The following is a 22,378-nucleotide window of genomic DNA, read 5'->3' as shown; positions in this document are numbered from 1 at the left end:
CCTCCTAGAGCACTAGAATCAAAATTACACTTTTTCACCTTTTCACTTTTTCTTATGGTGTTCATTGTGTATGTGTAAGTTGCCTCATGTATACAGTTCTCATAAATGTAGCATTCTTTTATTGATAGCCCAAAAAAAAAAAGTACATTGCATTGAGTCTTTGCAGTAGGAGAGCAAGGATGTGGACATAGCATTCTGTTTAGAAATGGGAATGAAATGGAGCAGCTGTCAGCATAGGCTCTAGGTCTTATTGCTTATTGTGAAATTTATTCTCCTGATTTGTTTTCAGTCTGTTGGACAGTTGGCACATGCTCTCTGCAAAGAACGTTTGGGTGAAAGTACACTTGTCAGAATATTCTGGCCAAAAGATAAATGCCTTCTGCTGAGAGATGATGTAGTATTTGTGGACTCACCAGGTATTGATGTGTCACCAAATCTTGATGAGTGGATTGACCGTCACTGCCTTGATGCAGATGTCTTTGTTCTTGTTGCCAACGCAGAATCTACTCTTATGGTTACGGTATGTATGCCAATATATTTCTTTCAGTAACATAAGTATGTGTAGGAATGGGCTATAAAAATGTTGTCTGCTCAGCTATACCATCTAACTTTGTTTCATTTTTGGCCCTGTATTATTGTTGGTACAATAAATGTTACTATACATGAAACTGAGTAATATCTGTATGGATATTTGGCTATATTATTATGAAACTGAGAGAACTGAAACTGAAGAGGACCAATGAAAAGACTGTTTAAACATTGGTATTACATTACTTTTTAGTGCGAAAGGAAACCTGTTTACTGAATGACAAAATTTTGCTCTGGGAAAAAAATCTTCCTGTTGCCATACCATACTCTGTATTTTCTTTTTTTTTTACATTAGTTGCTGATCATGCATTTAAGAAAAGTCCCTATTTATGTGTGTAAAGGTGTAGCAACAGGTATGATTTTTTCATTTTATCAGTTATGTGTAGGTAGCTGAACTGGAAGACCATTGCCAGCAAAGGACAGAGATCTGAATTCAGGTCCTAAGCTCATTCCTCCTCTCTCCCTTCCCCTCCCACCCCTTCCCCTGCCCTCCCCTCCCCTCCCATTCCATCCCTCTGTCTCACTTTATTGTCAACCACTGAAGAGCCTGAGCTTATCACAATTCCAGCATTAATTTTAATAGCTGGATGCCTTTCATAGTGCCACATTGCTACCTCAGTGGAAACACAGGACAGTCGTTTATGTCAACTATTTGTGAATTTGAAAGTTGCACATTTTTATGTATTAACTGTTTATCGTGTTTTGAGGAAGAGTTGCATTATGCCGTATGAACAGGCCATCCTAGTCTCATTCTTGGAATTCTTATAATCTTCTGTACAGGCAGAAAAAAGGTTATTTGGTATTCTTTCTTTCATAGTGCTGAGCTGTGGGTGGTTTAATTGACACAATACCCAGGCTATGCAAAGTAAAAATTCTAAGTGTGCTCAGTTGAAATTCTTTGGTACTTTGTACTCTAAATCTATAGAGGAGCAAGTAGCATAATTTGCCTTGTACGCTGTATATGAGGAAGCTCCAGAGCATGGACATAAAGGGGGATTCAGATATGTTTCAAAGACCTTGTACTTAAGCAGGGGCGGTGGCAAGGGGGAGGGCTGTGGGGCCTAACCCCCCCCCCCCCCCCCCCCCCTCCAATGGAGTATCATATTACACTGGATAAAATGACTTCAGAAATCAGTGAATATATTACTTCAACAGATTCAATCTTTTCTTTTATAATTATGTAGCAATATAGGTTGCACTGTATTTCAAACGCATTTAACAAAAGAATAAGTGCGGCAAATAGCTTACTATCTAAACCAATAAACATCATTTAACTTAAAATGGATGTCTTGTTATTGATTAATATACATTGGATGTATATTAACGTACCACTTACAATAATCAAGAAAGCTAAATATGCTCTTGCAAGTATCCATAAAGAAAGAGATTTGGACATTAAAAATACCATTGACATATTCATAAAAGGAAACGGAGATGAATGAGCATGATAAATTGGGCAGAAGACGGAAATATCCAGTGAATTTTGCTAAGGAATTTTTTTTATATTCATGTCATTTTCTGTGTCCAGAAAATTAATGAAAACTTATTTGTTATAAATTGACCCCTTCATGGTTTATGTAATTTATAAAATCTTCCATCTTAAAATAAGTTTTCTTTTTCTTTACCCTGAGCTCCAAAGCAGTTACCAAAAACTACTTTTTAAGTAAAACCAAATTTACCAATTTATCAGTGGAGGACCCCAACTCTCCCTTTGTTAAGCAATATTCCATTCTCCCCTCCATAACCTCCCCCCCCCCCCCCCTCCCCTGACCAACTTTTAGAATCGCCCCTGTACTTAATGGTGAATTTCTGATATAAAACATGGGAATAGACTTTGTATATGATTATCTGATAGTTGAGAATGACATTTCACCTTGCAGATTCAACAAAATCACTGTGGAACCTTTATATAGAAGAATTATGATGCCCCAAGTTGTTGTCAATCAACAAATAACATTATCAGTCATGATGTCATTGTACAACTGTCTCACAAAACAGTACTGAGAAAGATAATACGCCAGTTGTCAGATGTGCAACATTATTAGTATGAGATAATTCCCCAATTTTGGCAAGGTTATTTGACAGCAAAGGGGTGAAACTTGTGCTCAGGATGGACAACAAACTGGAGCAGAGGTTGAAGCATAAGATTGACAAGGGCAGAACTGGATGGGGAAAGTGGGAGTTTATGAAAATAAAATATTAGGATTGTGAAATAAACCATCTGGGGGAAACTGTGAAATAAACCATTTGGGGGAAACAGGAAGAAACATTAAAGTAAGATGTAAAGAGCATAATAATGAAGAGAATGGCTCATTCTTCATGGCAAAGCATCTCAAGAGTGAGCATCATGTGTTGGGTAATATCACATACAGCGTGGGGGTATTGCCCTATTGCACTTTGAAGATAAAGGGTGGTTATTTCGAGAAAAATGGAGATTTTTTGCACTTTAAGAAAGGAATGTATCAGTGTGTTGAATGAAAAGACAGAAGTTTCCAAAGGCAATTTCTGGTGCCACTGTAGCAATGTCCTCTGTGGTAAGCTGCCACCAACTTTTTCAAAATAGCCGGATTTTCTGTTCTGAATGGATGCATATGTTGAAACATAGGTTTAGTATTGGTTTTTAGAATTTACTAGGACTTGGCATAAAATGTACATCAATTTTGTGAAGGACAGTGGCATCATTGGACACTGCGACATATGCCTTGCAGGGTACTACTATTTCTGGTAGGTGAAAGCAGCTGCCTTTAGTTTACAACTGCCCTTTGAGACTATAACACACCAACATGTTCCAGAAGAGTTTTATGTTTGACAATATGTGTTTGATGCTGGGGTTTTTATTTTTGACAGTGCTTAATGGTATAGAGGTTTGAAGGTATGTTTTATCATACTTTTTATGTGGGTGTAAGTACATGTAGTATTGCGAGTTATTGACTTTGTTTCCTTGTTTTATAGCACTTGATAATGGGATAATATAGTCCCTAAACAGGTTGTGATAAAAAAATTAAGTATTTGACAGTTGGTGCGTATATTTGTCAGTACCATAAAAAGTAGCCCATGGTTCATCACTACTCAAATTGTTAATATTCAGCCCATGATGCTTTCTCCCACTGATGAGAAATATGTTATAAAAGCAGAAGTCCTGCCATCAAGACTGTGCTGTTAAACAAAAACTGACAGATGAGACATCCTGTTAAGACTTAGGTTAGTGCTACAGATTTCTTGACCTATGAGATTGCCAAACATTCAGTCACTATCCTATAGCCATTTGTAGAAAAGCACACTCTCATATTAAAGATCGTCCTCATTTGAAAAATTAAAATCCCTCGGGTTGAGTCCAAGATGTACTATGGCTGCTCTTGATATTGTATCACTATTTATAATAGTTCCTCTGCGTGGGATGATGCCACAGTTGTAATGTATTTATGCAAATGATTTTGCAAATCTCTTTAAGTACCAACTCACATTAACTTACTTTTAGTGGGACAACATATGCTATGTGCAAACTGGTGGTGCGGTTACGGGGGAACTCATTTAGTACAGTTTCAGTGAATTTCCATTTGGAAAAAAACTGAAGAAGCAGTCCTTTCAATGGCCAAGAACAAAATACAATTTGTTTTGGTGTGTTGATGACACTTTTGTTATATGACCACGCAGAGAAAATGAACCCCAACATTTCCTGGATGTTATTAATTCTAATGCAAGGTCTGTTCAGCAAATTCCAGAACTTCGTCCCCAAATTTTTTTTGCACTTACCTTTTACAAAATAGGGGTAATGCAGGAGTAGCTTTAATAATGAATACAAAAAATAAGAATACGGCTAAGCTAATACAAACAGCATAGTGAAGGCATTATTGTGGCCAAGATAGATACGAAGCCCACGCCTACCACAGTAGTACAAGTTTATATGCCGACTAGCTCCGCAGGTGACGAAGAGATTGATGAAATGTATGATGGCGTAGGAGCAATTCTTCAGATAGTGAAGGGAGATGAAAATTTAATGCTCATGGGTGACTGGAATTCGATAGTAGGAAAAGGAAGAGAAGGAAACATAGTAGGTGAATATGGAATGGGGGTAAGGAATGAAAAAGGAAGCCGCATGGTAGAATTTTGCACAGAGCATAACTTAATCATAGCTAACACTTGGTTCAAGAATCGTGAAAGAAGGCTGTATACATGGAAGAATCCTGGAGATACTAGAAGGTATCAGATAGATTATATAATGGTAGGACAGAGATTTAGGAACCAGGTTTTAAATTGTAAGACATTTCCAGGGGCAGATGTGGACTCTGACCACAATCTATTGGCTATGAACTATATATTAAAACTAAAGGAATTGCAAAAAGGTGGGAATTTAAGGAGATGGGACCTGGATAAACTGACAGAACCAGAGGTTGTACAGAGCTGCATCAAACCAGTCTCTGGACTGAAGACCACAACAACAACATACCTTTCACTTACTGTACATGGGCTGCTTCAAAATACTCTCCTCCACAATACCATTTCCACTTTCAGAAGTAGTCTTGGTACACCTGTTGCTGAACTGTGCCAAGTGCCATCGGTGAATTTTCTTTTATCTTGTCTACCATTGAAAATCTTGATCCTCTCAATGGGGTTTCCAACTTTGGGGGAAAAAAAAAGTCCACAGGGGCCAGGTCTAGAGACTACGAAGTATGAGGAACCACAGTGATTTCACTTTTTGTGCAATAGTCAAAGGACTTTATGATCTTGACTTACGAGCTCTGGTATGCCAAGATTTCATGACATGAGCCAACTGAAATGTTACATTCTTGTGCACTCTCGGTCAGTCAGTCTTTGATTGGCTAGCACTATTTTGTTGGTGCTCCCCCACATGAGCGTCGTCGGTAGATGCCGAAGGGCGTCCTGAATGAGGATCATCTTCAGCTTCCGTCCATCCATTTTTAAACTGTGTGAACCATTTGTAACACTGAGTATGGATTAAGCACTCAGCACCGTAGGCTTCATGCATCATTTGGTGTGTGTCTGTAAATGTTTTCTTGAGTTTCACGCAAAATTTGATGCAGACATCTTGCTCCACTAACTCTGCCATCTCGAAATTCGCAAACTGTGTGACACAACGTTCTACTCACTACAGCACTGAACAATAACTGAGTTATAACAATGAAACTTCCAGCAGTTACACATTAAACGCAGGTGTGTGCAGGGATGCCAACAGCATTCCGCTCCAATGAACCATTGACGCGAAATGACAAATGTTTTGAAATTTTTTGAATGGTCCTTGTACGAAGTTCACAATGGAAAAAAAGAGAAAGGAAGTCAAATTTCATTTTTGGATGTACATGGAATTAGAAAAACTGGTGGGATTTCTGGGCACAAAGTTTACAGAAGGCTCATACCTTCACAAAATTTTCAATTGGCATCTCAAAACAGAGAAGTGGAGGAATATGCTGTGGTGGCCTGGCTGAAAGAGTCTATCATCTGCAGTAGTGGGAGGAAAAGCTCAGTTATTTCAGAATTACTTAAGCAAAAATGGCTACTGTGATGGACAAGCAGGGCATTAGACTCTGAAAAGACCTGGAGCTTCTGGTGAAAAAGCAGCAACCGAAAGGTAATATGTTCCTCCCTTTTTTGCAGATGGTCACAGACCACTTTGTCAAAGTGTTAGGAGGTACAGTGTTGACACTGTGTGTAAACCAACAAGAAATGTATATGAATACTTTAATACTGTGGAGCGCCTAAGGCCACTACTTCCCACAGCGTGAGAATACCAAATCCCTTGCACATGTGGGGTAGAGTGCACTGAAAGAAGCATCAACAACCGGCTTAAGAGCAGTTTTACTCCCAAATTTAACATAAAAGGAGAACAACTGTGATCTTATTGCTAAATAAAGTAAACAGCTCCATCTCTTCCACTGTACAATCTCAGTAACATATGTTTGGCTATTTAAACATGTTTCTGTTTAAAAATTAACTGTTAATAACTTTACAGCCTCAGATGATGTCTTGTGTGTGTGTTTTGGAAACATGCTTTACATTAAGGCCTAATGTCCATAATACCGGCGTCTGCGAAGACACTGTGAGAAACAGCTTCACTAAGACCTTTGTCGTCCAACTATAAGATGATCTCTCGCCCATTATTTTGAAGAGTCCTCTGGAAGATTCTCTTAATTATAATTAATTCTGACAGATCTAAATTTACCATTGTCGTATTGGTATAAAGTACCATACAACACACACATCCAAACTTTTTCCAGTTACTGATTGCGGAAAAATCATTGGTCATCATCATAATCGTTTGTAAGCTTAATGTGCTTTCTTATTGTATGATACTTCTCCTATATTATTTCATCTTTAGAGCCATCCATGGCATATAATACCTAGCACCCTCAGTGCCCTTTCACTGTGGCTTACATGGTTTCTTACTCTAGACAGTAAGCACCCAGTGTCCCGGCATGTTTGGAAGGCTTCTTTCAATTTCTCCCTTGTGTGGTCTTGTAGAAGAACTAGTCATTTTGAAATTATTGCAAATGACTGTTTATGCTTTCACACCATATGACATTAATTACTGATGAATTACTCGACCCTTTTAATTACAGACTACTAGAAAGTTAAAGATGTGCCATGTACTACATTGAGACATGGCCTGGTGAAATCTTTCTTTTGTCTGTGCCTTGAGCCTCCTTAGCATGTGGTGCATAAGACAAATTATGTGATGTACTGCTCTCAGATTAAATCAGTAAAGTTGGCTGGTGGACCTGGATGAATTGTCTGCACTCCCCCACTTGTAAAATCAATTCAAATAAAGCTCCCAAACCTCACTTTGATCTGTGAAACAGGGTTAAGCTTTCCACAACTCAAAGTCAATAATTACAAGCCCTGCAGCTGTCTAACAGCTATCAGGAAAGATTCGAAGCTCTGACCACTGGACTGGAACACGTTCACTTATGTTAGTTCACTATACTGCCTCCAACTGGTTAACAGCAACTCTTGCCAGTAATCTTCACAACAACAAATCGCGAATACAGTTAAGTCATTGAAGAAAAAGTAATAAAAAAAAAGAAAAAGAAACCATGCTCAAATTTGCACTGAAACAGATTAAAATTATTGGTATCGAATGAACTTAGCCAAACCCATCACTTTTGTACAGCACCACCTGTAGCTAAGTAATGGCTACACATCCTGATCTGACTCTTATTTTTACCAAACTATCTGCAACACTTTCTGATAAAAACACGCAAGTATCTAAGGAGAATCCAATTTGCACATGCACAGGGATGCACTTTCGAATGCTGCGTAGGATTTAAGTACGAACTCTGCCTCAGAGGGTCCATGTGAAGGCTGCTGGGCAAATCGTCAATTTTGTGAGCTTCATATCACTCTACAAAATAATTTAACATACAGGTCTGTGTGCAAGTCAGAATCAGGAACAGACTGCAGGCATATTCATTTGTCATTTCCTGCTCCCATTGACAGTGTTCCTGAAAGGTGCTTGGACTTCCTCAGGTTTCTTTGGATTTGATGCTGTAAATACTAGTTTTTCTGAGGAAATGTCCAAACCACTATCTGTTTAGGAGGATTGGGGAAATATTGGCCTATCAATACTAAGCTGAAGAAAGCCTCCTCACCCCAGAAACAGAAACTATAGTAAGCGGTAGCCACAGAACAGCTCATAGAAGTGACTGGGAAAACAAATTTTACACAGCCACCCTTTTTCGGTGACAGATGTTAATATTCCTAATCAGTAAAATGAAAATCTTGGAGCCAAACTGTTGAAGTGCTGTAACATGTAGGAACAATAGCTAGCTAGTTGGTGTTTTCAGAGGCCAGGTATGCATCTCTTTAAACTTCGAAGATGGAAATGTGGCATACATTTCTAATTTACATAATCATATCTGAATAATATATCCTCACTAACCAATTTATGAAAGAAAGCAAAAACTGATATGTCATTTGAAAAATAAACTTTTTCATCATTCATAAATATTATCTCAGAGTGGCAAAAATCAATGCAGAACAGAGCAGTCATACTATAAAATTACTCATGCTATCATAAACATTACTAATAAATTTTTTGATACGAAACAATCTAAAGTGTAAAGAAAATTAAAATGATTATGGAAATCCATGGAAAATGAGAAGTGTGAATTTGCCCAAACAGAAATCAACAGAAATTTATCTTTGGGGGAAAAAAATGCCACAAAACATGACAATAACATGGCATCAAATGAACCTCTTAAGGAAACTGAAAGTATACAAACTCTCTCATAAATAAAACAGTGGAGCTAAAATGAACATCACAAAGACAATGGTGCTATTTCGGACTTGCACTCGGCGAACGGTCTACCCGATGGAAGGCCCTAGTCGCACGACATTTACATTTAGTGGTGGTGTAAGAACTCTCATCCCCTTCCACCTCCCCTGCCTCCCACACACCCAATCAAAACACTGATAAACATTCGGAAAGGATGAAAGTGACTTTCACATGATGTGTCCCTGCAAAGTGACATAGCTCATTGAAACTTGGACCATACATAAAAAAAAAAAAAACCACTACAGTATAGTGCAGAAGTTAATTGAAAGAAATACACAATGAAACAAACAGAAATGACACTTTTATTCAACAACAATAATTAAACTGGAGTCACCACAATTCATAATGCTGACCCAGACATTACAAAAGGCAGGAAATTGTTCTTAATAGTGTATGTGCCACTGTGGAGCAAGAGATTGTGTTCCTTGGAGTTCTCTTAAATATGGTTGCAGTTCCGCCCTTTCCTTGACGTGGGTCCCTTCTTGCCTGTTGCACAATGTAGTGGTCATCTGCTGCTGTAATTTAGTTCGATCTACCACATCCTCTCTTCAGTCAGCAGTGCCTATGGTTCAGAATGATTTCCATGCACATGAACTAATGCTGTGAGCAGTACCAAACTCGTGGGTTGCACTTGTAACATTTCATCCTTCTTCAGGTCCTTTGTGTGAAGTCATCCAAATGTTCATAGGTCATGTTGTAACGAACAACAACATAATTGCTCACTGACTCACACTGCTCACCTTCAGCTGCCTCATGTTGGAGAGCCAGTCTCATTTGGCTTTATAGGTGTCAAGCTTTTTGTGCATGACTGGAATATCTCTGGCAACTTGCTCCCACAGTTTCATTAATTTCCACCAAGTTGTTAATATGTTATGTTACTTTTTGTATCTTGTCCTTAAGTTTTGCTGAGAAGTGAGTAAAACGGTGGAGCCATGGTAAAGATAACATCTATAGTGGTGCAGTTGCAGTGGTGTCCCTGCATTCTAGAAACCTACACTCTTAACACTTAACATTTGCCACTTGGTCGTGGACTGACCCCCCCTTTGAAACACGCAGAAACATCTGGCCCGACTTTAACTTTTTTTCTTTGCTCTCTCAGTTAAGAGCATCTCTCTTCAGGGAACACAGCATATTCTGGGCTAGTTATAACATTTGCCATTCGAGTTCATGTTGACAGCACGCGTCCAGTGAAGCAGCCACAGAAGTACGTCTTTTTCATCTGTTTTTACTGCCACGTTAGTGAGTGATCTATTGCAACGGCGAAAGAAGTCGTTTATCAGATTTGAGGATAGAGCAGCTGTTCATAGAAAGTGACAATAATTTCAGTGACAGTGCTGAAAGTTTTCAGAATATGGGTGTTGAGGCTAGTGAGTGACTTCAGTTTAGAAACATCTGACAATGAGAAAATACTGAAGCAGATGGTGCCTACTGCATTTGTGTGCACTAGTTTAGTTTGTGACCAGTATTTGTTCAGTGATAGTAGTAGTACAGGTGTGCCTCTAAAACAGTATGATGTGATGAGTTGTTTTTTGTGTTTCTGTGGATGATTATACATTTTTGAATGAAAACTCAAAGGATGGAATCGTTCAAAAGTCACAAGTTGCCATTGCAAACAATCCTGTTTGATGAAGATCCACAACTGAGCATTATACTAGAGGTTGAAAATACCGCTTCAGTTGTAAATTTCTTTTATTATCACGAGCGGTTTTGGGCTCTCATAAGCCCATCCTCAGGTGTGACAACTGTGCTGTGGCCCCTGAGTGCCGCAGTGGACGTGTACTAGGTGCGCACTCATAGGTAGGCTTAGTGTGCTACCTATGAGTGCGCACCTAGTACACGTCCACTGCAGCGCTTGGGGGCCACAGCACAGTTGTGACGCCTGAGGATGGGCTTATGAGAGCCCGAAACCGCTCGTGATAATAAAAGAAATTTACAACTGAAGTGGTATTTTCAACCTTAAGTTGTTGTTGATAACGACAAGAATATGAGAGGGATGAATAGGTGTGATTCTCAGTTGCAAAGCTACCAGATAGCCAGGAGCAGGCTGAAAAAATAGTATCAGAAGCTTCTCTACCAGTTGTTGGATGCTGCATGCTTCTATGCATAAGTTCTCAACGAGAAGCATGGTGGAATTCAAAGTAGAATGAGCTTCATGATTAGTCTTGGTGAACAGTTGGCCATATCTACACCACAACAAGGGACATAAGTAAGATGCCCATCTCAAACACCAGCAGAAACATATCTTACACCCAGGCATTTTCCAGACCTTCTGCTGCTCACAATGAAGAAAAGACAGACAAGGTGGTGTGGGGTGTGCACAAGAAAAAGCCTTCGCAGAGAGACTTCATACTGCAGTGCAGAATGTGAAGTTTCCTTTTGTTCAGCACCTTGCTTTAAAATGTTTCCCACTGAAAACGACCTGTAATATCATGAAAATAAATTTTTCTTAACTTCTGCAGTGTATTTGATTCATTCACATCCAATATCAATTTAAATTCAAAAATGAAAACATGAAGGAAACTTTTATATGTGAGAAAAGTACACAGCCCCACCGTGGCAGAGTGTGGTGGCACATAATCTCCACTGAGGAAGAGGCACGTGAACACGAACTACCCACTTAATAAGTTAAAGGAGATGAATATTGAATTGTGATGGATGACTGGAATTTGATAGTATGAAAAGGAAGTGAAAGAAAATAGTAGAATATGGACTGGGTGAAAGGAATGAAAGAGGAAGCCTCCTGGTACAATTTTACAGAGAGCATAATTTAATCTTCATTAACACATGGCTTAAAAATCATGAAGGAAGGTTGCAAACGTGGGAAAGACCTGGGACACTGTACAATTTCAGATTGATTATATAGTCATTAGAGAGAAAGTTTATAACCAGATTTTGATCTTTAAGATATTACAGAGAGCAGATTGGACTGTGCCAATAATTTATTCATTATGAACGAAAGATTAAAGCTGAAGAAACAACAGAAAGCTGGGAAAGTAACCCTGTGGTTCTGTTCAGCTCTATATCATCCAATATGTTTATAAATTTTGTTTCACATTACTTAAATACCAAGATAAGTTTATGAAATTTGGTGACTTTGTCTGAAAATGCATTAGTGGCACATGTATAAAAATATTTCAAGTAGTTTGGTCATAAACTGTAATAGATATGTAACATTAGGCTTATAATAATCCGACACAGATCTTATTGCTGTAATGGAAGGAATTAGATTAGGAAACAGGACACAAAAATAGTAGATGCATTTTGCTATTTGTGCAGCAGAGTAACTGCATGTTACACCCTCTCTACTTCGGCCCTCATCAAACTAACAATAACCTAAAAAGCATTCCTGGAAAAAGAGGAAATTGTCAACATCTATTATAAATGTAGGTGTTAAGAATTCTTTTATTAAGCTGTTTGTCTAGCGTGTATCCTTGTACAGAAGTAAAACATGGACAAAACACAGTTCAAATGAGAAGAGAATGTGGTGCTATAGAAGAATGCCAAAGATTAGATGTGCAGATCGAATAACTAATAAGGAGGTACTGAATCGAACTGGGGAGGAAAGAACGTCATTGTAGGTAGGGACTGGTTGAGAGGACACACCCTGAGACTTGAAGAAATGGACATTTTGGTAATGGAAGGAAGTGTGCGGGGGGGGGGGGGGGGGGGGGGGGTAAAAATCGTAGAGGGAGCTGAAGACATGAGAACAGTAAGGAGGTTCAATTGGGCGTTGGTTACAATGGTTATTCAGAGGTGAAGAGACTTTCAAAAGGTCATTAGTGTGAAGAGCTGCAGTTAACCATTATTTGGACTGACAACCACAACAGCTTCAGTGGATAGACATCTCTCCAAGTTTAAATTTGTAATAGATGCCTTGACTTAGTTGCACTGGCTGAAAGTCGTGTCAGAATACGTAGACAAATCATCTGCTTCATATTGTCATGTTAAATTAATTTGGGCAATTCATGTCAGCAGTCTCAATGAGCATGTAAGTAATTACATTTGTTGCGCTTTCTATAATGCCCATCTTGACCACCTGTTACATAAGTTAAAAACTTGGAGAGATGTTCCATCCACTGATGTGTGTCTATTTTCTATATATCTTGTATTTTCTATGCAGTCGTCTTCTGAAATTCCAGTGGAACTTATAAAAAAAAACCTGTAGAACAGAGGTTCTCAAACTTATTTTTCCTCTGGGCTGACCCTATATGAAGAAAAATAGTATCAGTCTCCCCAACTATTTTATTAATAAAAACAGTCATTTATTTATATTTTTTCCTTGCTCCCTATTACCAAATTCAATTTTAATGGATTTTACACAACATAAACCAAAACTACATGAATTATTATAATGAAAATAAGGAACAAATTGTTTATCACAGTTTGTTCTATTCGAAAACTCTGATATGAACAATTACTTACAATTCAACAAAAAAGATTACAAGAGCATTAAAAATTTAAATTACAAAGTGCATTGCGATGGACTAGCTTGGTTTTGTGGAGGAGGATTCTCAAGAGGTTGATATAGTATAGAGCAGAAACAGCCACTCAAAGTTCTTTACTTTTAGACTGGAATTGTAGTTTGACTTCATGTTCCATCCACTGATGTGTGTCTATTTTCTATATATCTTGTATTTTCTATGCAGTCATCTTCTGAAATTCCAGTGGAACTGAAAATCCAGTCTCACACAGATATGTTGCAAAAGGGATTATGTTCTTCGTTGTATTTTGGCTGAGCATTGGGAATTCCTAGCTAAATCTCCAACAAAGACACTTCATTAAATTCATTCTTCAGTGATGTATCAAAGAAAGATCAATAAGTCATTCTTTCCCTCTTATATTTAGACATGAAGGTCCAGGAGTATTTTTGAGTAGACTTTTAATCCATTTAAATTTATCAAAAGTGTCAGTAAAATATTTTGTGAAATTTTGAAAGGTGATGAAGAGGCAGGATTTTATCTCCATTGGAAGTATAGCATTATCTGTTTCGTCTATCAGTGACAGTAGAGCAGGGAATATATCTGGCGTACCACTTTCCATTTGGTTTTGCCACAGCTCTAATTTTGTTATGAACACCTTCATTTTTTGCTCAAAGATAATACAGTTGCTTGAATTACATTTTTCTCAGAAATGTCAGTGATGTCAGCCATTTTCAATAGAAAATCTCTGCTGCTGAAATAGTCTGCCATAGAGTGACTTTTCACTTTGAGAAACAAAGTTTGTCATTCCTCAGTTCAAACATTCTTTTTATTACTTTACACCATGAAAACCATCGAGCATTGTTAAAATAGAGCAGTTGAGCATGTTCAGCACCTGTCTCCTAATATAACACTTTAAATCATCTTGAATTTATAGATATTTCCTTAATAGCATTTATTGTTTGTGTAACCATTTGCAGCACTTCATGAAGGGGTGGTCTAAGATCTTTAGTGGCCAGAGCTTCCCAGTGTATCATGCAGTGAGTCCATACTGCATCAGAAGCTACAGCTTTAACTTTTGTTTGGAATAAACCGTGCATAATCCAATGCACCTATTCACTGATACCTCATTTTTATTAAAAATAATGTTCATCATTTTAGAAAGACTTTGGCTGTAGCTGTCTCCACTATCTGCTAACAGAAAAGAAATTCCTCTGTGATGTGAAACTCATCAGTGAAATGACCATAAGCAGTCAAATGAGCATCTTTATGAATATAAATATTAGTCACTTTGTTCACTTTAAGTGCAAAATAGTTCTTACATAATTTATCGATTAACTTCTTGAGTAAATTGTCAGAAGTGCCTAAAATTCTTCTAAGCACTTTCAGAGAGGAATACTTTTCAACTGTTAAGCTAATGAGTCACCAAACATTGTTGATACTATATCAATTGCTGCTGGTAAAACCAAAATTTCTGCAATCATGCATGGTTTCTTGCATTTAGAAATCACATGCGATGTCTGGTAAGATCTTAAAAGGGCCTTAGAAGTCACATTCCTTGTTTTACCGGCATCTTTATTCTGGCTTTCAAGGAAGATACTCTCACAGAGGTGGTCAGAGTTATGTGTTACTAACATGATGTAAAGCTGTACATCCCACCACCCATGAGGTGGTTTTGGTGCTTGCAGTTTGGGCTTATGTCTTCCCGCTGTATGGCGAACCCCTGTTTGATGACTGAGGAACCCACACCATGAGAGAAGTCCCTGTGTTCTGCCACCTGTTTGTGTAAATTGTCATGACCACCACTCTCCACTGTCATTAGATTTCCCAGCGTACGAGAAAGAAAAGAAGATACAAGAGTTTAAGTCCCTGTATCATCTGTCTTATACTTAGGCTCGTCAAAAATACGACTAACTCCACCTAGTGTTGATGTCTTCCACTTTTGCCTCTGTTACATCCTTTCCTCTTCCTCCCACATCTTCCTTATCCCAATCCCGTCTCCATCTCCTCTCCCCCTCCCCTGTGGTTCTCATCTCTCCACTCTGATGTCACTTGCCCTCCCCGGCTGAAGAAGTGCCCCCCATCTTCGGCACCTGCCGGTGAAGGGGCTCCCTCCCAGGACCCTTTCCCCCAGCGTCTACCAGGCCAGAGGACTGCTACCACAATTCGACCACGGGATGCACAGTCTGTGCGCCACAAGGTCACCCGCTCTCTTTCAGTTCCAGATCTTGCAGATGCCTGCTCTCCCTCTGTGCCCTGCCCTCCTCAACCATCGAAAAAGAAGAAGAAGAAATCTAAGTCCAAGGACAAGCCCCTCCTACCCCCTCTCCCTCTCCCTCTCCCTCCCCCTCCCCCTCTCCCTCTCCCTCCCCCTCCCCCTCTCCCTCCCCCTCTCCCTCTCCCTCTCCCTCTCCCTCTCCCTCCCCCTCTCCCTCCCCCTCTCCCTCTCCCTCCCCCTCTCCCTCCCCCTCTCCCTCCCCCTCTCCCTCCCCCTCTCCCTCCCCCTCCCCCTCTCCCTCCCCCTCTCCCTCCCCCTCTCCCTCCCCCTCTCCCTCCCCCTCCCCCTCTCCCTCCCCCTCCCCCTCCCCCTCTCCCTCTCCCTCTGGTGCCCTCGGAGCTGCCATCTCCCCCTCACAACCTGAGTATGTCATCTTATTTATGGATGTCACCCCATTGTCATTAGTGGCAGACAGCGACCTGTCGGCATGATTGGGCCCAACCCATTTACTGCCTCTTTAGATTCCGGCTCCATGAACATTCAGTGGAACTGTAATTGCTTCTACCGTCACCTCCTAGAGTTGCAATCCCATATTGCCTTTCACCCGGTAGTTTGTGTCGTACTTCACGAATTTCATTTTACTTATGCTCGCTAACTGTCTCTTCGTGCTTTTGATCGGAGCCTGGTTGGCCCTTTGAGGGCTTCTGGCGGTGCATGCATGTTGGTCCATATGGATATTGGTGGTACATGAATCCCACTTCGCACAACATTGAAAACGGTTGCCATTTGGGGTCCACTTGTACTCAGCCATCACGGTTTGCAATCTCTGTCTCCCTGCTGACTGGCTGTGTGCTCTAACTGCCATCCTTCAGCAACTCCCCCTTCCTTCCTCCTCCTTGGGGATTTTAATGCCCATCACCCTTTGTGGAGCAGTGCTTCTTCATCTAGTTGGGCGTTCCTCATTGACGAATTTCTTGTTGACCACGACATGTGCCTTCTTGATGATGGTTCTCCTACTCATGTTAATGCTGCATGTGGCACTTGTTCCACCATTGATCTTTCGTTCTCTTCCCCTCCCCTCCTTCCTTCTTTGCACTGGCTACCACATGATGACCTGTGTTATAGTGAACACTTGCTGTTGATTTTCTCATTCCCTTCCCGCCTCCTGATGACCAAGTTATCCCGCTGGGCTTTCCATTGTGCCGATTGGTCTCTATGTACCTCCCAAGTCAGGTTTCCACCTTCTTTGGTAGGTTGCATTGATGAAGTCTTCCGTGATCTGTCTGATAAGATAATCTGTGCAGCTGGCATATATTGGCACGCAAATGCGAGAATCTGTAGGTCTTTGCAGAGATTTCTGTAGGATTTTTGCTTAGTAACCTTACGCAATATTATTATTGCATGTTTCTATAGTGTTTTCGTAAATACTTTTTTCCGGTTAGTGGCATTGCCCCAGAAGATTGTGCCATATGGCAGTTATTATCTATCTGGATGCCCAGGAACTTCACACATGGAGCCTCATCCAACTTAACGCATATTGATATCTGCTTCGAAAGTCATTATTATTTGTTCAGAATTGCATGAAATTTGTGAAACTAAGAGTTAAGGTGTTAAACGTGAACAATTTCTAATCTCCTTCCTTTATTCTCCTTGCCTTTGTTTGCGTAAAAGTGTGTGGGCTCTTTCTAGTATACTTGCATCAGCAAACATTACAATACTTGAAGATTCCTGTAATGTCTTAAGTAAATTGTTTTGTAGATCACGAACCGGAGCAAGACCATTATTTGATGTTCCCTCACTTTGAATTTAGTATTATTCCTGACACATTGTTTGCTAATGTGACCTGTAGTTTTTTGTTGTTAATGTAGAACGCAATCCTTGCATGAGCTCACCTTTTACACCATACTATTTTAATCCCCTGTAGAATTTTATGATCTCCACAGTCAAAGACCTTCCTATGCAAGATGACACATGTCAACAGCGTAATTTTCTTCTTTAGTTCTACTAGAACTTAGTTCTTGAAGTCATACATTTTTTTTCGGAGTTGAGAAATCTTTGTAAGACCAAATGAGCAGCAGATTACTCTGAGAAAGGTGATTCAGTATTCTTTTATAAGCTATTGTCTCAAAAATTTTTGATAGGACAGGAAGGAGAGAGATGGGTCAAGAATCAGAAATCACTTCCATATCTTCACTTTTGTAAAGGATTTTACTGCTGCCTATGCCATTCTTTTCAGGGAAAGTACCTTGACTCATTGACTCATTACAAGAGTAAAGTGCAGCATAAGATTTTTGTATATACTAAGATAGTATCTGTTCTTTCGGACATGTCTGAAAGAACAGATACCATCGGTGACCAAGCAGCTCATTAGAATGAAATTACAATGAAATGAAAACCTTTAGCTGCTTACAGGTGTTGACATACGAAAATGTGTGCCCCGACTGGGACTCGAACCCGGGATCGCCTGCTTACATGGCAGACGCTCTATCCATCTGAGCCACCGAGGACACAGAGGATAGTGCGACTGCAGGGACTTATCTCTGGCACGCATCCCACGAAACCCACATTCTCAATGTATTGTCCCGCACTACATTTGTAGTGACCCTGCCCATTACACTCATTACTCGCAGCGCGTTGCCGATTCCCGTAAGAGTTCGGGCACTGTTTGTGCATCTGCACAGAAGAAGAAGATGGTCAAGTGGCCGGTGAGCCTTAACTGTATATGTACTAAGATGGTATCTGTTCTTTCGCACATGATCCGGGTTCGAGTCCCGGTCAGGGCACACATTTTCATCTGTCCCCGTTGACGTATGTCAATGCCTGTAAGCACCTAAGGGTTTTCATTTCATTGTAATTTCATTCTAACAAGCTGCTTGGTCCCTGATGGTATCTGTTCTTTCGGACATGTCCGAAAGAACAGATACCATCTTAGTATATATATAGTTAAGGCTCACCGGCCACTTGACCATCTTCTTCTTCTTCTGTGCAGATGCACAAACAGTGCCCGAACTCTTACAGGAATCTGCAACGCGCCGCGAGTAATGAGTATAATGGGCGGGGGCACTACAAATGTGGTGCAGGACAATACGTTGAGAATGTGGGTTTCACGGGACGTGTGCTTTGAAGCTAAAACTGAAATATTTGGACATTGGGTTTGACAATATTAATGCTGATAATGTAGAGATGCCAACTATTGATTCAGGTTGTGTTATTGTTGAACACTCTGCTCTGTCTGAACTAATAAAGAAAGCTTTGTAGTGTAAGGAATGTGGCAATAGTGGTGTGAAGGTAGTTGAGGAGATACATGCTAGAAGAAGTTGTGCATCAAAATTAAGAATTGTTTGTAATGTTTGTGAGTTATGCTAATGTGGTTATTCTTATGGTGTAACTAAACAGAGAGTTATAACACAAATATTAAACTTGCTTATGCTACGAGGTGTATAGGAAAGGGTACAGAAGTGCTCAAATTTTCTGTGCTCTCATGGACTTACCTCCCCCTACAAGGGTTGACAGGTACAATAAAATTATTCTTCAAACTTTAGAAGAAGTAGCAAATGATAGTAAGAAAAATGCTGTTCAGAAAAATGTAGACATGAATGACAGCAATTCATGTATGTCTGCAGCCCTGGATGCATCCCACCAACAGAGAGACCATAGTCCCCTAAAAGGTGTAGTGACGGCTATCTCTTTGGACAATTGTAAAGTCAATGATGTGGAATCTATTACCATGTACTGTCTGGGCTGTACTAGTGGAACTGAAAATCATAATTGTCTGATTAGTTTTAGTGGTTATAGTGGAATATGAAGGTGTTGGGAAGACATTTTACAGGTCAGTGGAGAAATATGGTGTGATGTATACATCTCACATAAGTAATGGAGACTGAAAAGGGTACCAAAAAGTTTGTGAATCCAGATCTTATGCTGACACAAAAATTGAAAAAATGGAATGTGTTGGACATTTCCAGAAAAAGTTAGGTACAACAATGAGGAACTTTAAGAGGAATTCGAAGGGAAAGAAATTAGCTGATGGTAAGTGCATTAGTGAGCATGGTTGGTTTACAGATGAAGAAATAGACAGGTTTTAGTATTATCATGGACAATCCATAAGACAAAATAAAAATGACCTTGAGGGAAAGAAAAAGGTAGTATGGGATAACCCTCTTTCATAAATCCTCCACAGAAGACAATCCATATTGTGCACTTTGCCCACCTGGCAGTGATTTATGATGATGTTACCAGAGGGCTATTACTCAAAGTGAGACCTACAACCATAAAAATTCTTTGCCATTTGCTATAATGGAAGTTATAAAACCTATGTATAGGGATCTTAGTGACACAAGATTATTAGAGAAATGTTTACTAGGAGGACTCAAATTCCAAATGGAAGTTTCAACAGTTGTATATGGGAATGGATGGCAAAAACTGTTCTAGTAGGACTAAATACTTTGAAAATAGGTGTGCTAGACGCTGATCCATGTTTCAGTGACAATGCAGTGTCGAGGCTTAATGTTATGGAACTGATGGGAATGCCTGATGGACTAAATATGCAAGTTCTAATAGCCACTGACCAAAGGAGTGTTGGAAGCCACCGAAGAAGCAAGAATAAGATGTAGTAGTGTGAAAAAGAGAAGGGAGGAAGAACAACACAGGAAACAAGATGAATATGGACCTGAGATGCATTAGTGCTATGAAAGTTTAATAGAAAAGCAAGTTTTAACTTTAACTTGAATTTCCTGAAATTTAAATTATTTCATGTTTTGGTACACTTCGGCTAAAAACTATTAAAGATAGAGAGCTGAAATTTTGTATACTGTCTTAAAACATGCTTAACTAAAAAGTAGAAAAACATGCTTAACTAAAAAGTAGACTGCTCTTGTGATTTAACTTTGAAAATAAAATGCTTTTTTTTTTGAAGAAAAACCCTGAATTCATTTCGAAAATTTTTGATAATCATTCTTAACATTTTTTTGTACCACGATTTTTGACAGCAATATCCTTTCAATAGTCTGCTTTAAAGATAAAAATAAACCTTCTACTTTGTTTGCATTTTGAGTAATATGTACCTTGATGTACATAAATAATTAGCATGTTTTATTTCAGTTGCAACAAAAAAGTAAAATTAAAAAAAAAAAAAAAAAAAAAGTCTGAGAGCTAAAGCTATAAATGCTCCCAAAAGATGTCTTAAAAGATAGTGAGCATTATATAGGCTTACAAATCTTACTCTTTGAGTTACACTGATTAGAAAACTGGCAGTTTCTTCAAGGTACCCCCTGGTATCCATGGACCAGTCTCCTTAAGTACATCTAATGGCTCTTCCTTTGATGGACCATTTTTGCCCCTCCTTTTTTGCTCATACTGTTGGGGAGAATTCATTGAGACTCGTGGCTGATGCTTGAATGTTGTAGTGTCTTTCTTGCTGCTACTGTTATCACAGAGTTTATTTCGATTTGCAATACCTAGTTAATTTGTTTCATGCCTAATAATGCTCCAAATTGTAATAACCTTGTTCTTTGAATTTTTAATTTTTTGTGCTTAGTATGCAGTTTCTCTTATCTTCTTAATGACCTAGTGAAGAATTCTGCAATGCTGCTTGCAGTACTTCTTAAAATCTTTATTAGTGTTAGTCCTGTCCTTTAAATAAGGCTCTCTCTTCCTAACTCAAGCTATTTTGATCCCATATGCCTCTTCATGTCTTCTCCATTCCTTCCTAAGTGTTATATCTTTAGTACGTTAAACTGTTACGTGGTGTCACTTTGGAGGTGACTTTATTCAACAGTGTTCTCAGATGTAAAATCTAGAGATACTGAATTTAATTTGGTTCTGTGTTTCTTTACAGGAGAAAAACTTCTTCCACAAAGTCTCAACTCGACTCTCTAAGCCAAATATTTTTATTTTGAACAATCGATGGGATGCCTCAGCTTCAGAACCTGAATTTTTGGATCAGGTAATAGATTCTTATTTAGAAAGGATATCTATCTTACAGTTATGTGAAATACATCACTGAATTTGTGAAATATGATAATTTATCATCATTAGTTGAGAGATTTTAATCATGTCTCTTCACTAAATGCAGCGCAATGAACAGAGTGAGGTAAGAAAATCAGCAGGTATTTTTACACCGTGCATGTATCTTTCTATAGATTTAATTGCACAAAGGTGTCTGATTTATGCTGACTTTTTATTTCATGTCTTTAAGTGCTATTGTTGCTTCTTGGACATTCTGAAAAATTTCCTCCAGTTTTGTTTGTGGCAGTGAAGAGAGCATTGTTGTTGTTCTTACGAGCAGTGTCTTGAAATAATGAAATTAAATATAGTGTTGGAATAAGGTATTTTTCCTAAACTGTTTCATATAGGCTTTGATGCTGAGCTGCTTTTACTATATGCACGTGGCATTCAAATAATATATTAAAGATAGTTGACATTGAGATTTATTTGTTTTTAATCTGCCCTGTTGGGACTCATCACTGCAGAAGGTGTAATGGTTACTTGCACCCACACAGTTTATGACTTGTTCACATTTACAAGTAGGCAACAATAGATGCAATTATTATGCAATGATGATTAGCAAGGTATAAAGAGACAGGATATGAAAAATTGTACCTTGTCGATGCAAGCTGTAGCAGCAACCTGCACAATGCAGATACTCACAGTGGTGTCTAGCATCTTTGTGATATTATTTGTACCAAATGCCAGATGATAGTGGATGAATTATAGTCTGTGTTATGCATGAGGTTGGTTAATAAAAGTTTCCTCTTCCTCTGTCCTGTCACACCAGTGAATTTGTGGTGTCACCGCCAGACACCACACTTGCTATGTGGTAGCCATGGCCTCAGCAGAAGGCTATTCTAACTGTCTCTCGGCAAA

General features: G+C 39.1%; 1 protein-coding gene across 8 annotated transcripts in view; it reads left to right on the top strand.

Moving 5' to 3' along the window:
• LOC124607482 (transmembrane GTPase Marf) overlaps positions 1-22,378 on the top strand; it is a 176,002-nt gene that overhangs the window by 93,155 nt on the left and 60,469 nt on the right. For 7 of the 8 annotated variants that reach the window (XM_047139841.1, XM_047139843.1, XM_047139846.1 and 4 more), the window contains 3 exons: positions 290-520; positions 21,351-21,458; positions 21,588-21,605. In XM_047139841.1, the coding sequence (XP_046995797.1) occupies positions 290-520; positions 21,351-21,458; positions 21,588-21,605 (357 nt within the window). The remainder of the gene's footprint in view (positions 1-289; positions 521-21,350; positions 21,459-21,587; positions 21,606-22,378) is intronic. The other variant, XM_047139849.1, reaches the window with a different exon arrangement.

The sequence above is a fragment of the Schistocerca americana genome, chromosome 3 (genome assembly GCF_021461395.2).
Source record: "Schistocerca americana isolate TAMUIC-IGC-003095 chromosome 3, iqSchAmer2.1, whole genome shotgun sequence".
NCBI classification, from domain to species: Eukaryota; Metazoa; Arthropoda; class Insecta; order Orthoptera; family Acrididae; genus Schistocerca; species Schistocerca americana.
Note: the sequence above shows the minus strand (reverse complement) of the source record. Positions and strands in the feature narration are given on the sequence as shown.